The sequence below is a fragment of the Notolepis coatsorum genome (assembly GCF_963971535.1).
Source record: "Notolepis coatsorum genome assembly, chromosome: 12".
Classification (NCBI taxonomy): domain Eukaryota; kingdom Metazoa; phylum Chordata; class Actinopteri; order Aulopiformes; family Paralepididae; genus Notolepis; species Notolepis coatsorum.
The window spans coordinates 13,287,887-13,306,741 of record NC_140176.1 but is presented as its reverse complement, the minus strand read 5'-3'; the positions used below and the strand labels follow the sequence as shown (position 1 = coordinate 13,306,741).

The 18,855-nt window shown below is 43.9% G+C and overlaps 1 protein-coding gene across 1 annotated transcript in view; it reads left to right on the top strand.

The window, feature by feature from the left end:
* asap1b (ArfGAP with SH3 domain, ankyrin repeat and PH domain 1b) overlaps window positions 1-18,855 on the top strand; it is a 182,995-nt gene continuing 164,140 nt past the window's right edge. Inside the window, exon 1 of the mRNA XM_084326649.1 lies at window positions 1-128. Coding sequence (XP_084182775.1) covers window positions 3-128 — 126 coding nt within the window. The 5' untranslated portion in view covers window positions 1-2. The remainder of the gene's footprint in view (window positions 129-18,855) is intronic.

Here is an 18,855-nt window from a genome sequence, read left to right as displayed (position 1 = left end):
GGATGCCGGATCAAATATCGGTGTCCGAGTTTCTCTCGGAAACAACAGAGGATTATAATTCACCGACAACATCCAGCTTCACGACCCGCCTGCAGAGCTGCCGGAACACGGTCAACGTTCTGGAGGAGGTGAGAGAGGCTACACACACACACACACGCACGCGCGCGCGCACACGCACACACACTACATTGATTGAATTGATTGATTGAAAATTGTATTAACAGATTGCAGAATGGGTACAATACAGTACGGCTCAATACACACGATTGTTAAGGGGATGCAGACCAGAGAAAGACTTGTGTCTTGTTTACATCAGGGTGAATGAATGAATGAATGAAAACTTTATTTAACAGATTGCAGAATGGGTACAATACAGTACGGCTCAATACACACAATTGTTAAGGGGTTGCAGACCCGAGAAAGACGTTTGTCTTGTTTCCATCAGGGTCCCCCATTTTCAATTCATATAGACATTTATGACATACACAACATACATGACATTTATGGCATAGGGACATATAGGTATTTAGTACTGATACATTTGTGACATAAACGGTATTCAAATATACAGTACTGTTACCCCTAGATCCTGACAGAGTATATACATATGATGGGGAGGGGACTGTACATTAGGAGGGGGTGGGTGGGTGGGAGAGAGATATGCATACGGCGGGGAGGGAATATATACATGCGGTGGGGAGGAGACTGTCCCCCATTTTCAATTCATAATGACATATATGACATACATGACATACAGATAGACAGTACTGCTACATCTAGACATGTATGACATACCAGATCTACAAATACAGTACTGTTTATGATACAAAAAGGGTCTAAAAAAGAGAGTATATACATTTGAGGGGGAAGAAACTGTACATAAACACACACACAAACGCACCACACACACTACATAAACATACACACTACACACACGCACACACACGCACGCACTTCATAGGAGACTGCGCAGAATAAACAGAAGGGAGGAGAGAGGGGGGAAAAACGACACACAAAATCTAGGCCAATGAATCTGAAATTATTCAGAAGGTTATATACTGTACAAACATAATACAACAGCGTTGTTAGACTGTTATAAACCAAACTGTCATTATTTTATATCAGCGGTGCTTATACCGTTACTTTAGGCCCCAGCAGTAGATCCCACGCAGTCCACTTTATAATTGATGTGTTTATTCTCAACAACACAGAGCACTTTGTGTTGAAGTCTGGAGAGACAAAACTGGCCATCATTACAGATATCATCTATTCTTCATTTGCTGACTTCTGGTAGATGGTCTTATATGTTTGTTATTATCATTCCCCAGCAAAGGCACTGTGGCACACCTGTTGAGTATCAGGCTTTAGACTTGGCCTATAGGCATAAAGGAAATCACATTACCATGTCCTGTTCCATTGTTTACAAGAAGCACAATATCTTATAGATGTATTAGTATTTAGTAATGGCTGATTGTAGGTTAAACACAATGAGGATATCATACATAGACCATAGGTAATGAGGATATAGGCCTAGGTAATGAGGATATAGGCCTAGGTAATGAGGATATAGGCCCTAGGTAATGAGGATATAGGCCCTAGGTAATGAGGATATAGCCCTAGGTACTGAGGATATAGGCCTAGGTAATGAGGATATAGGCCCTAGGTAATGAGGATATAGGCCCTAGGTAATGAGGATATAGGCCCTAGGTAATGAGGATATAGGCCTAGGTAATGAGGATATAGGCCTAGGTAATGAGGATATAGGCCCTAGGTAATGAGGATATAGGCCCTAGGTAATGAGGATATAGGCCCTAGGTAATGAGGATATAGGCCCTAGGTAATGAGGATATAGGCCTAGGTAATGAGGATATAGGCCCTAGGTAATGAGGATATAGGCCCTAGGTAATGAGGATATAGGCCCTAGGTAATGAGGATATAGGCCCCAGGTAATGAGGATATAGGCCTAGGTAATGAGGATATAGGCCTAGGTAATGAGGATATAGGCCTAGGTAATGAGGATATAGGCCCTAGGTAATGAGGATATAGGCCCTAGGTAATGAGGATATATGCCCTAGGTAATGAGGATATAGGCCCTAGGTAATGATGATATAGGCCCTAGGTAATGAGGATATAGGCCCTAGGTAATGAGGATATAGGCCCTAGGTAATGATGATATAGGCCCTAGGTAATGAGGATATAGGCCCTAGGTAATGAGGATATAGGCCCTAGGTAATGATGATATAGGCCCTAGGTAATGAGGATATAGGCCCTAGGTAATGAGGATATAGGCCCTAGGTAATGAGGATATAGGCCCAAGGTAATGATGATATAGGCCCTAGGTAATGAGGATATAGGCCCTAGGTAATGAGGATATAGGCCCTAGGTAATGAGGATATAGGCCCTAGGTAATGAGGATATAGGCCCTAGGTAATGAGGATATAGGCCCCAGCCCCCAGGTAATGAGGATATAGGCCCCAGCCCCCAGGTAATGAGGATATAGGCCCCAGCCCCCAGGTAATGAGGATATCATAGGCCCCAGGTAATGAGGATATAGGCCCTAGGTAATGAGGATATAGGCCCCAGCCCCCAGGTAATGAGGATATAGGCCCCAGCCCCCAGGTAATGAGGATATAGGCTCCAGGTAATGAGGATATAGGCTCCAGCCCCCAGGTAATGAGGATATAGGCCCCAGCCCCCAGGTAATGAGGATATAGGCCCCAGCCCCCAGGTAATGAGGATATAGGCCCCAGCCCCCAGGTAATGAGGATATAGGCCCCAGCCCCCAGGTAATGAGGATATAGGCCCCAGCCCCCAGGTAATGAGGATATCATAGGCCCCAGGTAATGAGGATAGGTAGGTATAGGGCTATAGCCTTGCATTGCCGCTCCCTATTGCCACAAGCAACACAACACTAACAGAAAGATGCTCTAAGACCCCTCTTTGAGAAGGCTAATGATTATACCAAACCAACCTCTTCCGTGAAGATGGACTCGTTGTTTGTTGCTGATGTATTGCTTTGTGAAACTGCAATTATTTCAAATCGTGGATGGCGTTGGATAGTATGGATGGAGGATGAGAGGGTGTGTGTTCAGGCCCACAGCTTGCTGTGTTCACTATTGCATAACTAGGCTTCAAAGCTGAGCTGCCAGGCTGTAGACAGAGTGGGGGAGGGAGGGAGGGAGGGAGGGAGGGAGGGAGGGAGGAGAGAGGAGAGAGAGAGAGGGACAGAGAAAGAGGGAGGGAGAATCCTCCCGGTCACTGGCAGCGATATTAGGATTTAGAGTGATTCCGGATCATAATGGCTCCCCAGTCCCTCACTTGTATTATTATATCACCCTTAACATTACAGTTGCTATTGTTGTGATGAATGCTGCTGCATGCCAGCAGCCAGCGGCAGCCCGGCTCACTCCTCCTCAGTGAAGCAGACAGAGTGCACACTACTGCACACACTTTATGATGTCACCTCTGATGTAGAAGGTGAGCGTAATCTGGCCAGGCAGGTGGGAGAGGCGAGGGAGGGAGGGAGAGGGCTCACTGTATGAATACTATCTAGGTTATTCTCATGCCACAGCCCCCCCCCCCCCCCCCCCCCATTGGCATTGGCCCTTCTGCGATTAAATGGGGCATCAAACCAGGGAAGCACGCACCTTTGTCATTCCATATTAATACCAAAAAAATAATAGGACTTCCATTTTCTCCCCTGAAAACACACATAGTATAATGGCGTCATTTGATTGGTGCGTTTGGAGGAGCCGGCGGTGAGTTATATACATTATCTGCACAAGAACTGTTTCAACACCTACAGAAATAACTAAGGAGGCAGACGAGACTATTCATAGAGATGCAACATGTTCACAGATTCTCAACACTTATTACACGCTGCCATGCACAAGACCGTTAGCTAAAATATCAACTTAATGACATGGTATTATTTGTGTATTTAGCTATAGTTAATAATTCCTTAAAGGGGCAGTTTACCCAAAATAAAAACATATCCCCCCCTAACTGCGGTGCTATACATCCATCCAGTCATTCGTCCCTAGTTTCATATATATTTTTATGAATTTTAGGCGAACTGCCCCATTAACCTCAGTATATGCCTACATTAGCCAGTCAAAATTATTCTGATAATCAGGACAGCGAAGACTGCTAAATGTGAATCATACAGTTATTGTGAATGAATCGTGCATATGTGAAGCACAAGAGACCAGGCCTCGTAGCGTCTCCTCGGGCCTCATAGAGACTCCTCAGGCCTCGTAGAGACTCCTCTTCCAGCCTAACAGGGTAGCTACTACAATAGTCCGCCCCGTGTCTTGTCACATCGGAGTTCCGACCTCTCCCCGTGTACGTTTATTATCGACGTGTAATAATAAATAGAAGATTCAGTAAAAACCCGAGCGAGCGGAGCCGTGTGTTTATTCTCAGCACGGAGCGCGGCAGTGTTTTTGTGCGTTCGGTGTGTAACAGGGAGAGGCTGGCGTCATGAATCACCTCGCTGGCGTCGCGCCCCCCGACGGACTCGGAGAGACTGCTGCAGCTCAAACGAAAACCATCTGTCGGAGCGGCCGCCATGTGCGCCGCTGGGCTCCAGTAGCCACTCTGGAATTCTGACCAGATCACACGACGACGAGGAAGAAGGAGGACCATTATCCTGGCAACAAAGACCAGCGATGTGTTCTTCTTTCACCGTTTCACATAGACACACAAGGTGCCTCTGAGAGGAGAATTAGGAAATGGGTTGAAAAGCATTTAGAATGCTTTTTTTTTTTTTTTTTTTTTTATCAAAACACTGGAACACGGCCGTCACATGCTGACCATAGCAGTCTGCACTCTGCACAGAGGTGGTGACGTTCAGCGAAGTCGAGGGCCAAGGCCGACCACTTAGGGATGGCAATGTTACTAGTCTGTGACTAGTACTACTTAGCCTGGGTTAGTCCCAAATCATCTTCACTACACTGAAATGTTACTAGTCTGTGACTAGTACTACTTAGCCTGGGTTAGTCCCAAATCATCTTCACTACACTGAAATGTTACTAGTCTGTGACTAGTACTACTTAGCCTGGGTTAGTCCCAAATCATCTTCACTACACTGAAATGTTACTAGTCTGTGACTAGTACTACTTAGCCTGGGTTAGTCCCAAATCATCTTCACTACACTGAAATGTTACTAGTCTGTGACTAGTACTACTTAGCCTGGGTTAGTCCCAAATCATCTTCACTACACTGAAATGTTACTAGTCTGACTAATACTACTTAGCCTGGGTTAGTCCCAAATCATCTTCACTACACTGAAATGTTACTAGTCTGACTAATACTACTTAGCCTGGGTTAGTCCCAAATCATCTTCACTACACTGAAATGTTACTAGTCTGTGACTAGTACTACTTAGCCTGGGTTAGTCCCAAATCATCTTCACTACACTGAAATGTTACTAGTCTGACTAATACTACTTAGCCTGGGTTAGTCCCAAATCATCTTCACTACACTGAAATGTTATTAGTCTGACTAATACTACTTAGCCTGGGTTAGTCCCAAATCATCTTCACTACACTGAAATGTTACTAGTCTGTGGCTGCCTGGTACTTCTTAGCCTGGGCTTGTAGTGCCAAATCAACTTCACTAGACTAGAATGTGAGATAATGAAGCTACTAGGCAATAGAGTTTACAGACCGTCCAATAACCCTGTCCTGCTATAGTGCCCAAAATCCTTAATCTCCATCCTTGCATACATCTATCTTTTGTCTTTTACGTTTCTATTTTTCCAAATTAGTTACAATGTATAGTCTTGTGGACCTCCAGTCCATTGTAAGCAGGCCTTTTTTTTTTTTGTTCTATCACCTAACTATTGCACAGAAAACAACTCCCTCTTCATCACTTAGCCTGAAGTTAATTTAAGCCTCAAAGCCTAGGAACCGCTGAACTCGGCGCTCCAGTCTCTCACTCCCTCAGCGTGTTGACAAGGTAAATGATGCAAAAGGTACAGGGTGAATATTTAATGCTGTAACCCGAGGGGGAAAGTTGACCCGCGGCTGAGTCGTCACACCGCCTCCGCTGACTCATCCGAAGCTGCGGAGGAAAGAGAGAGACCCTTTCATTCAGCTGCACGCATCAATTATTAATCACTGCATAACAAACACAGACGTTCCTGACTCAGGCTATAGCCCCCCCCCCCCCCCCCGTCATCTTTTCCTACCCGTCATATAATTTGCTCCAGACATAACAGAGGAAATCTCTTAAGATGTTGACATTTATATTTGGAGCGTTGCAGGCGAGAACTATTGAAAACAATGAACCTTGGGATGGTAAGATCCAGAGAGCTAAAAATACACAACCCTGGCTTTACTAGGTCGCCTGTTTGCACAACAGGAAGTGATGTTATTGTTAGATGGGGGGGGGGGGGGGGGGGGGGGGGGTTATGAGTAGGAGGCATTTCTCTCCTGGACCCAACATGCACTACCTGTAGTGTATGAGGAGGACCTAATAAGAAGCTGTGGCACTGACCTTAGCCCTTCATCAGGACAGGTGTACATTTTGATGGACGTTTACGGTTGTGTCCGTGAGGAGGAAGTGCTGACCCGGTCTCAGCCTGGCTCTCTCCCGTGTTCCTTCCTTGCAGCAAAGATGCTCGAAAAGTGCCCAGACTTTAGATCTAAAAAATAAAAAAACGTCAAACGTTTTACACATTTAGTGCTTTACCATCTCCTTTGTGAGCTAACTGTTAGCTTTTGGGAGACGTAACCCTCCCTCCTGCCAGTTTGCCTCTTCACAATAAAGCTTCAGGGAAATTCACGGTTCTCGGATATGTATTAGAGGAACTCGGTTCTATTGCAGCTATAATACATTCATTGATCATCCGATGATTACAGACTCGTACAGATAATTAGGCCTACTTGTTATTCATCGACATGATTTATACATGTATTCGGTGGGCTATATCCGAGAACTGCATGAATAAATAATAACTGAACTGAACTGAACTGCATGCCAAAAGAACAGTTATTGTGAAGAGGTGAACTGACAGGCATACCATTTTTGGCATTTTCTTAATAATAATAATAATAATAATAATAATAATAATAATAATAATAATAATACATCGGATTTATATAGCGCTTTTCCAAATGCTCAAAGACGCTTTAATAAAACAAACAATACATTGCAATACAGTTTTACTAGAGAGAAATAAAAAGGTGAGAGAGGAAGGAGTTCATGGGTTGAAACTTGAAAGCAAGGGTAAACCGGTGGGTTTGCAGAGTCTGCATGACGGATATGGTTGGGAAGGGCGTTCCAGAGGGTGGGGGCAGCTGCAGCGAAGGCCCTGGCTGTCGCCCCAGGTCCGGTAGCTTAGTTCTGATGGGTTGGAGGAGGTTAGCATCTGCGGACCGGAGGCGGTGGGTATAGGCGTGTGGTGGAGAAGGAGATCAGAGAGGTAGGAGGGGGCCAGGATGTTGAGGGCTTTGAAGGCGATGAGTAGAATTTAGAACTGAACGGCGTACATGATGGGGAGCCTGAGTGGAGATCGTGGAGGATGGGGGTGATGTGGTCGAAACTTCTGGGCACTTTTTGAGCGCCTTTGTGGGAAGGAAGGAAGGAAGGAGCACAGAAAAGACCCAGGTTGAAATTGGATTCCCTCCTCACAGAAGTGATTTCTGTGTAGCGACAATTGTGTAAGCAAGCATCCATCAAAATAGCGCCTTAAACATATAGTCTTCCTATTTCCCGGGTTATCACATCGCACATTCGAGATGTAACGGTATGAAAATGTCATTACTTTATAGTGACCAAAACTAGTACTGATACCAAGTGTTATATTGAAGTTGAAAATGAGCACATAAAGTGCAGACATATAAAATCACAGTTTTTCACATTAGGATCTAACATCCCAACAGGCCACCTTGTTTATGGTTTGATTCAGTTTAAAAAATAGACAATAATAGAAAGAGTAAGATAGAATAAACAGCGTAAAATAGTGCAATAGTGCATAAAGTGCAGACATATAAAATCACTTTTCCTTTTTACAGTGCAATAAAATAGCTCTGGATTACTGTTCAACAGTTCAAAGTCGTCTCTACCTTCTCTGTTTGGACAGTCTTCCCTCTTGCATGTTCAGCATGTGCTACAGATGATAGTTTGCATCACGGACTGTGTTTGAGGACCGGGGAAGCAACACGGGGGAAACCCTCACTCCACCAGCGTTCCTCAGAGCACGTCTCTCACACCACATCACATGGGCCGCACTGGGAAAACGGTTGTCTTTTCTCAGTCATCTTCCTCAAGCATGGCTGGGCTTTGACCTAATTATTACAGGCCCATTTCTTTGAACCGTTATACCACTTGCAAATTATCTCAGTATGTAACCGACATTACTCAGCCTTTTCCATGCATTTTCAGGAAACCTTTTTGGCTCTATAAGTGGAAAGATCTGTACAGCATAAAAAATAAAAAATAAAAAAGAGCTAAATGTTTCTTTCTTTATGATTGATTGATTTATACTTGTGTGAAGGCACTGAGGTTTCCTTCATTTACAGGGATGACAAGTTACAAACACTAAAAAAAAAAAATCACAACACGTGAAGAAAGAACGAGGACAAAAAAAGAAATCAAATTGACAGACGCCGTTAGAGATCAAGGTTCTAAACAGAGGGGAGGATCTCTATCTTTAGAGCGTGCTGGAGGTCAGTCCATGAGCTATAGGGGCATCAAAGGGAAATCAAGTCAAGTCAAGAGTTTTAATTGTCACGGCATACAGGTATACAATGAAATGCGGGTGGTCTTGCCCGCAACGATGTGCAATACAGTGGTACATATAATAGAATCAAAAGAAGAAAACAACATTGTGCAGTAACAGGTAACAGGTAACATGGAGTGACATCTCGGTATCTGTACCAGCGTTTCCGTTAGAACATATTCGTGCCGGTCTGGGTGACCTGCAAGATTTCTATCCCCGGACATATTCCTGAAATTCCGGTCAGAGTTTTAAACAGCAGTCTGTTATAATCACATTTTTATGAGCTAACGAATTCCGTTATATTGGACATTTGTATTAATTACATCAAGCGAAGAATGAGAAATTGATTTGCAGAATCAAATTACTATCTCTCGCCTCCCAAGTTAGTGCGATACGCTGATCCAGCATCAAGCTCCCGCCCTGCAGGCTCCCGCTGCAGCAGCTGTCACACGCACCCCCAAATGAATCTCGAGTCGACATCGCTTCACCTCGTTGTATCAGACACGTCACGCATATCATAATGTTCAACTTCACACACAGCAAACTGTAGTTGATCATCACATTGCCTCGTTTGCATGCAGAGAGCGAGAGGACGAGCCACATGCTCGTAATGCGTTTGTTGATTTCATTATAGCCTACATTTAGTTATAATCAATTATATGCATTACTATGTGACACGGCAGTCAACCAACAGTTGCATTATGATTAAAAAATGTCAACACTTACTCACCCCGTCTCGTTCTGCCTATCCGTTTTGTACCTGCGACTAGATCCCCATTGCATTGGAACAGGTGGACTTCTGCGAGGCTCGCAACGGTAGCAGCAGACTGGGGATGCTCTTTGTGGTTCAATCAATAAAGTGTACTTTGTGTACGTTCAATCAATGTTATCTCTCGTACATCATAGACGCTAGACTACTAGACTATAATGTCGTACCTCAGCCAGGAGAATTTAACTTTCCACTCGGGCCGCCGCCTGAACGCTCGACATTTGTTTATTTTCCGCGGGAGCATCGGCGGTCTCTGTGACTTCAGAAGACTCATCTTCGTTGTCAATGTCATTATTATTAGACCTGCTTGTGCTTGGTTTCATGAAATATTTGTTAAGTTTAGCTTGTTTGGCCATCTCTCTCTCTCGCTCGTATAGCTGTTTGTCGTTATTATGGTGGCCAGACAGGCTCAAAAAAAGAAAAAAAAAGATTCACATCCGAGCGGCGCCATCCGCGCTTTATTAGAGCGAAGCACAATGAAACAAACGTTCATCGCATAGGCTATTTAATTTTAGCCTATTTTAATACAATTCAAATAATAAAATTGTGCTTAGAGGAATTATTTCCACCGGACATTATGACCGGAGATATTTAAATATTCGGACTTCAACATATTTTGCCAGTCAAATACCGGTAATTACCGGCTAACGGAAACGCTGACAGAGCATATGGGACATGCTAGTTAGCTTTGGTAGTGCAATACACTGTTCCTGTTATTCTAATTTAAAGTGTCCTTTCCTTTGGCCATAAGTGTGCGTGTGTGCGACATGAGTGTGTGCCCGCTCATGTTAAAGTGTTAAGTGGCTGCTCGTGTGTGAGCGTGCACAGTGTGCGTGTCGTGTGTGTGTTCATGTGTGCTTGTGTGTGGACAGTTCAATGTTCTGAGCACTCAATGTTCATTGTTCATGGCTCTGATGGCCTGGGGGAAGAAGCTGAGCCTAAGCCGCTCTGTCCTAGTAGCTGGGGTTCGCAGGCGTCTGCCTGACCTCAGCAGCTGAAACAGTTATTGGGGTGGTGAGGGTCTTTCATTATCCTGCAGGCTCTGGATTTGCACCTCTTGTTATATAGAACTCTTAATTAAAACTCTTGACTTGACTTGAACCTGCAGGGGGGGTAGTGCAATACCCGTGGTACGCTCGGCTGAGCGCACCACTCTCTGTAGGGCCTTCTTGTCCTGTGCCGTGCTGTTTCCATACCAGGCAGTGATGTTTCCGGTCAGGATGCTCTCTACAGCTCCTGAGTAGAAGGACTGGAGTATCTTTCCCGATACTCTGAACTTCCTTAACTGTCTCAGGTGGTAGAGACGCTGTTTCGCCTTCTTTACTACTGTGTCTATGTGTGTTGACCATGTCAGGTCCTCTGAGATGTGGACCCCCAGGTACTTGAAGCTGCTCACCCTGTCCACGGTAGCCCCGTTAATCATCAGTGGTGTGTGCGTCTCCTGCTGTCCTCTCCTATAATCCACGATCAGCTCCTTGGTTTTACCAATGTTCAGGAGCAGGCTGTTGTCCTGGCACCAGCGTTCCAGTACCTCAACCTCCTCCCGGTAGGCCTTCTCGTCGTTGTCCGAGATCAGCCCCACCACCACCGTGTCATCTGCGAACTTCACTATGGAGTTGGAGCTGAACTTGGCCATACAGTCGTGTGTGTAGAGTGAGTACAGCAGGGGGCTCAGAACACAGCCCTGGGGGGACCCGATGCTCAGGGTGATGGTGTTGGAGGTCTGACCCCCCACCCTGACCGCCTGGGGTCTTTCGCTCAGAAAGTCCAGTACCCAGGCGCTCAGGGCGGAGCTCAGACCTAGCTCGATCAGCTTGTCCACCAGTCTGGTGGGGACTATGGTGTTGAACGCTGAGCTGTAGTCAATGAACAACAGTCTCACATAGCCCCCCTTCTGACGGTCAAGGTGCGAGAGGGTGCTGTGCAGTACCTGGGAGACCGCGTCGTCGATGGACCTGTTTGTCCTGTATGCAAATTGCATAGGGTCCATATCACTGGGGAGGGAGGCACAAATGTGGTCCTTGACCAGCCTCTCGAAACATTTCATGACCACAGAGGTGAGTGCCACCGGTCTGTAGTCATTTGGACATGCTGGGGAGGGTTTCTTCGGCACAGGGATGATGGTAGACATCTTGAAGCAGGCAGGGACCACTGACTCCGCCAGTGATTGATTAAATATGGCGGTGAACACAGGGGCCAGCTGGTTGGCACAGGTCTTGAGTATACGTCCTGTTATGCCATCTGGGCCAGCAGCCTTCCTGGTGTTCACCTGCATAAATGCTCTTCTCACACTGTGTTCCGACAACGAGAGAGCGTCCCCCCCCCCTCGCGGTTGCCCCCCCCCCCCCTCCACAACAGCCGGCGCGCCAGTGACGACACTAGCCGGAGAGCCAGCAGCGCCACTGTCTACACCAAACCGAGCGTAGAAGATGTTGAGCTTGTCCGCGAGGGAGGCGTCGTCGCTCCCCATTGAGGGGGCGCTGACTTTATAGTCAGTTATTGTCTTCAGTCCCTGCCATAATCCTCTTGTGTCGTTTTGTGCCATTTGTGTCTCCAGTTTATCAGCATATGTCCTCTTAGCAAGTTTGACAGCCTTGCGTAGAGTGAAGCCTTATACTCCTCCATGTTTCCTGACTCTCTACCCAGGTTGTAGGCGGTGGTACGAGAGTTCAGAGCTGCTCTAATAGTGCTATCCACCCACGGTTTCTGGTTTGCAGAGTTGCCAAATTCCGAGCAAACTTGGAGGACCCTTAGGAACTAGCCTGTCACTAGAACGGGTCACATACGTTTTACAATTCCATCCCAACAATGTTGTGATATGAGGAGGTAGCTAGCTTGCCAATAAGGGCCTTGGAAATAAACAAAAAACAATGGTCCTCATTCTCGAACGGACATACGTGAAAGTTACCAAGGAATTCCTTCATAACTCGAATTAGGTACTTATTCGGCATTCTCGAACGGCTTCATATTGTAAATTTGTTGTAGGATTTATGTAGGATTTACGAACTCGAAAAGACACGGTGTGCGCCCGTGTTTTCAACAGCTTTCTCTGGGACAAGTCATTGGGGATTACCGATACTACAGACATCCATGGAATAAAATAATTATAATGATAATAAATACGACAATATTTGTATCATTAACAATTATGTTTTGTATTTATAGTCCTGACTCAATGAGGCATCGTGAGCATTACACACACACTGCAAACTAAATAAATAAGATCTAAACCATCGCCGTGGATATAGCTACTGTATAGTGGAATATACTGTATTAATATGCCATATACTGTCTTATTCTCTATGATATTATTTATTGTTGGTTTGATGTATTCCTATTACTAGAACTAAATAAATGAGTGGAGAAACGGCTTAGTGAGGCAGCCTCATCGCATTAGCGAGCACACACACACACACACACACACACACACACACACACACACACACACACACACACACACACACACACTCCCGAACTCTGCATGCGCAGATTGATAAACCTAGATCTCTGGACAATCCGTGGGAGACTCTGTGGGCAATCTGTGCATGCAGAGTTCGGGAGTAGGTGCATGCGGGAACGTGACTATAGCTCAGCCAAGAAAGTGCAGATCGACTTGGGATTGGTCTCTCCGTGTTCAGGAGACTCAGGTGTATTATATAAGTCTATTGGATCATGTCTCCCACACCCCCACAGCTGTAGCTACTGTACAACTACTTAATGTCAAGGCTCTCATTCACATTCATTCATTTTCTCCCCCCACTCTCTCTCCCATGATTTCAGAATACCGTGAGTGTTGCGGTGGTCTATAGTCCACATCAGTGTAGTTGCTGTTGTTATGGTCTCCTCAGGGTACAGCAGCCTAGACGACACCCAGGCATGTGATCCTTCAGTCTGGTCACATGGACAGTTCAAACCGACAAGAGGCTCTTATTTGTTTTGACTCCTTTACAGTTGAAGAGGATATATAGGTGTAGGCTAATCGTTTGGCCTGTGAGGAGTCTAATTACAATGACAAGGTGAAACAGGAATGGCACACAGGTGTCAGCAGAATGTGACCTCCTCTGCATCGACATGCAAATCAACTTCAACCAATAACAGTATTTAGTTTTACGCAAAATGCAGTAAATCTTTCCTGAATTTTGAAACAATGCCACAGCTGTGACTCTGACTCCACATGAGACATTTTCACATGTCATAGATGGGTAAACACAGCAGTCACTAATAACATTACATGGTAAATAAATGGTAAATGGCTGCATTTATATAGCGCTTTTGAGGCAATTACACATATAGCGCTTTACAATTTATTCCTCACATTTGACCCATTCACTCACACATTCACACACCGACAGTTGTTTCATTGTGTTACACGACTTCGACTGGTCGCAGGCTGAGTGACCAACCATTTGGATATCAGATTAAAGCAGTGGGTTAGCAATAGGTTAGCATTAAGCAATATGTATATTATCTACAGTATATCTATTAGTCTGCTTGAGATATGACGGCTAGGGCTGGGCGATAAAACGATAACGATAACTATCGCGATAAATTATTTCCTCGAAAATAAACATGAAACGTGGTCGCAAAGTTTCGATATATCGATTTTCCAAGCTTGGATATGAGCACACGCACTAACAACCAATCAGTGAAGGAGATGGCCGATAGCGGAAGGAGACCCGGAAGGAGACGCGGAGGTAGGACTCGGTAAACAAGGCTGGCTAGGGCTAATTAGCTTGCACGGCGCTATTTTACAGTTTACCTGCCGAGTTGGTGTGTGTTTTGAATTCTGAGGGTAACTGTTATAGTAGTGTGGGGTATACGGTGGACGTCGTTGCAATGAATTGGGCGGAACAGAGTATTTTAGGGTCATTTTTAGTACATTGTCATGAGATACTCCGCTTGCTTTGGCTAACTGCTAACGTGCGCGGACTGATGACGACATCAACTCGACTCTCGAGACATTCACAGCAGCAAAACAAGTATTAATAGCCCGTCCATCTGCGCCGGGCATAATAAGTTAATTAAACTTGACAGACATTATATCGACGATAATTATCGATATCGAGTTATATGAAAATAATTTTATAATTTTATCGCGATAACGTTTTTGGCCATATCGCCCAGCCCTAATATGACCTACATAATAGTCTGTAATGTAGACATATCTATTTATTTGGATGCACTCACAGTATATTAACGTGTGTAGCATGTGTGTGTGTGTCCATCTGCCTGGGTAGATCAAACTGATAAGATGTTAAAGTTTGCATAACCATAAACTAACATAAGCCTGGTGAATAATATCCTTGACATGATCAGGAGGAACGGGGTGACATGACCTTAACAGCACATTGCCTCAACAGTCTTTCCTATATAGTCTACTGTATATATCTTTGGGATTTCCCATCGAGAGAACAAGGCATAAACCGTTTGAATTATTCAGAAGGAGGAGACAGGTTGTATCATAACTAACATGGCTTTACATAACAACGAATGGGCAGGTTATTTTTAGTCTCTTGTACCGCAACAACATTTGCAACTCGGGATGACGGCTGTGTTGCATTGAATTATTAATGAAGTTATGGCTTTTTTTAAATTCATTATTTGTCCCTTTTGCTTCACCAAAGCCATTGCATCATGCGGTGTGAGTGGATTGGGGACATGTTGCCTGACTTGACTCTGTTTCCCTCGATCACATCTTTCTGGTTCCAGTTCAGGCTGCAATGTAGCAGAGCAGCAGCACCAACACATGTTACTTATATAACCTGTCACTTCAGTTACACATCACCACCAACACATGTTACTTATATAACCTGTCACTTCAGTTACACATCACCACCAACACATGTTACTTATATAACCTGTCACTTCAGTTACACATCACCACCAACACGTGTTACTTATATAACCTGTCACTTCAGTTACACATCACCACCAACACATGTTACTTATATAACCTGTCACTTCAGTTACACATCACCACCAACACATGTTACTTATATAACCTGTCACTTCAGTTACACATCACCACCAACACATGTTACTTATATAACCTGTCACTTCAGTTACACATCACCACCAACACATGTTACTTATATAACCTGTCACTTCAGTTACACATCACCACCAACACATGTTACTTATATAACCTGTCACTTCAGTTACACATCACCACCAACACATGTTACTTATATAACCTGTCACTTCAGTTACACATCACCACCAACACATGTTATAACCTGTCATTTCATTATAGATCACCACCAGCAACACATGTTATAACATGTCATTTCATTATAGATCACCACCAACACATGTTATAACCTGTCATTTCAGTTACACATCACCAGCAACACATGTTATAACCTGTCATTTCATTATAGATCACCACCAACACATGTTATAACCTGTCATTTCATTATAGATCACCACCAACACATGTTATAACCTGTCATTTCATTATAGATCACCACCAACACATGTTATAACCTGTCATTTCATTATAGATCACCACCAAGCCAACACATGTTATAACCTGTCATTTCCGTTACACATCACCACCAACACATGTTATAACCTGTCATTTCAGTTACACATCACCACCAACACATGTTATAACCTGTCATTTCAGTTACACATCACCACCAAGCACCAACACATGTTATAACCTGTCATTTCATTATAGATCACCACCAACACATGTTATAACCCAACTGACCACGCCATTTGAATTGTGACCCAATTCATCTCGTGAGCCATTATTTCTAATGCGGCCGCTCCATGGGTGGAAGTGTTTATGTAGCACGTCACACCCGCCGGCTCCGTCCTGGCGCTCCGTCAGGGAGAGGAAGGTCTGGAGGTGGAGGGTCCATCCCTTTTAAAGTCTCAATCCGGAATACTTTTTATCACAATAGACGTGAGGTATAATATATTCCACATGTTGTATATATTTGTGAAGAGTTTGGTTCATAGAGAGATAAAAACATTCTTAACCACATTGTAAATCAGAATTTGGCTTTTGCTTTTACTCCGGTGTTTACAAACATTACTAATGTATACAAAAACCTTTTACAGTCGGCCCTCAAAAATGCAACCTATTAGGCCTACATTTAAAAAGCCACGTTCAGTCTAGTGCTAGTTGTCATATCAAAAGCTCAGCCAGTCGAGTAGAGGATGAAAACCTGCCTCCATTTCATGATCACAGATTGGGCCTTTAAGGTCTTGGCGGCGGTGGGAGTGAGAGTGTCTGTCCGTTTTAACACTGTCCCTCCCCGTTGAGAGGGAAGGGCTCCAGCCAGATGTGAAAACCCCCACTGCTCCCTGGTCGAAGCGGTGGAGAGAGAGAGGGCAGGGGATCAGAGAGGCTGCCTGGGCAACAGGCCTCTGGTCAGGGGCTAATCCGCTCTGCGCTAATGGCCCTTGATGATATATGCAGGGCAGCTGTGGCAGGAAGGTAGTAGGCCGACAGCTGGGGCCCCCGCAGACCGCTTATCAGATTCCTCCTCCCTGCGAATGGAAAACAAACCAACAAACAACAAAAGTGATGGAACACCGTGGAACAGCAAGGCCTCCCGCTCTGGGACCGACGGGACGGATTAGCGAGAGGCCGGGGGAGACGTCGGCTTTATCCACTCCCTTGTTTGTTAGGGATGCACCGATCCAACGTTTTCAGGCCCGATAGCGATACCTGGGCTTTGGGTATCGGCCGATACCGAGTACCGATCCGATACCCATTGTTCAATGAATAAACTGTATGCCTCACTGTGCGGAAGAGACTGGGATCATTATTTCGTGCAAGGCACCATCAGGCTTGACATTACTTTCCTAACTTAGTGAAACAAAATGTAACAAATTATTTTAACCCATAGATATAAATGTACTGAATTGTTATTTATTATTTTATTTATTATTATTATTATTATAAAAATAATAATAATAATAATAATAATAATAATAATAATAATAATAATAATAACAATCCGATAGCTATATATATATATATATATATATATATATATATATATATATATATATATATATATATATATATATAAAATGTTGGATACCCGATCCAGCTATTTTAGTCATATTGGGGCCGATATCCAATATCAATATCGGATCGGTGCATCCCTAGTGTGTGTTTGCTCTGCACTTCTTCTGCACAACCTAGGGATGTAAAGGTACACGTATCCGTACCGAACCGAACCGTTTCAGTGTGTACCATACCGTACCGAACGGCTGTGTAGTGTACTGAACGAATACAATGGTATGTTAACCACTAACGACCGCCCACTGGGGGCTGTTTTTTTCACAATCTAATATAATTATTATTATTATAAAAAAAAAATATTACAAGTCTATTATTAATTTCAATATAGAATATTCGTTGACAGCCCTACAACTACAATTAGTTACTGCACACTACATCACCCCTGAGTGGAACATGGAAAGACAAACTTTCCCCCACTGTACCGAAAAGTCGTACCGAACCTTGACTTCAAAACCGAGGTACGTACCGTACCGTGGTTTTTGTGTACCGTTACACCCCTAAGAAACACCCAGTGTATGGGCACACAGCGCCTGTGTTCAATTCCACTGTTTTCAATTCTTCAATTCAATCAGATGTTATTATCAGTGAGTGTACAAAGCACAAGTATAGGTACAAGGAGCTCCCACGAGTACAATGCAAACAGCTCAAATGATATGCCTTCTAGAGCCCACCTCACAAACCCTTGATGACTGTGATAGCCTGACCTGAAAATGCTAACCTTAACCCTAGACTGTGCCCTAACTTTAACCCAAACCCTAGACCAGGGGTCAGCAACCCTAGGCACGCGTGCCTGCATAGGCACGCAGGGGCATTTGCATAGGCACAGGGGGCAGCAGTAAAAAAAAAAAAAAATGATTTTTTTTTATTTTTTATTTTTTTAATATTATAGTGAAATATTTTGCACTGTTGTCGCATTTATCTTGTTGAAATCCTCCCACAGGTTCTTTTTACTACCACATATTTAATTGAGACCCTTTATTTGTTTATTATTTCAATTTAGCTGGAAATACATTGCTACATCATTCAGTAACATTTGCAGAGCCTTATAACAAAAACATTATTACGGTCACCATTGTGACCAGTGGGATTAATCAACAAATTGTATTATTTATTTTTCTATTTCATTGAATATTGCACATGTTAAAAGCCATTTTTTTACTCAAAATGTGAGTATTACCAAGTCAACTTGTGTTCTTAAAACAATGACAATAAACATAGTTTTATTAGGTTGAAATAATGTGGTTGTGTACTTATTTTTCTGTTAACTTATTATGGATTGAAAACTGAAAACCTTAATGCACAGTAACTGAA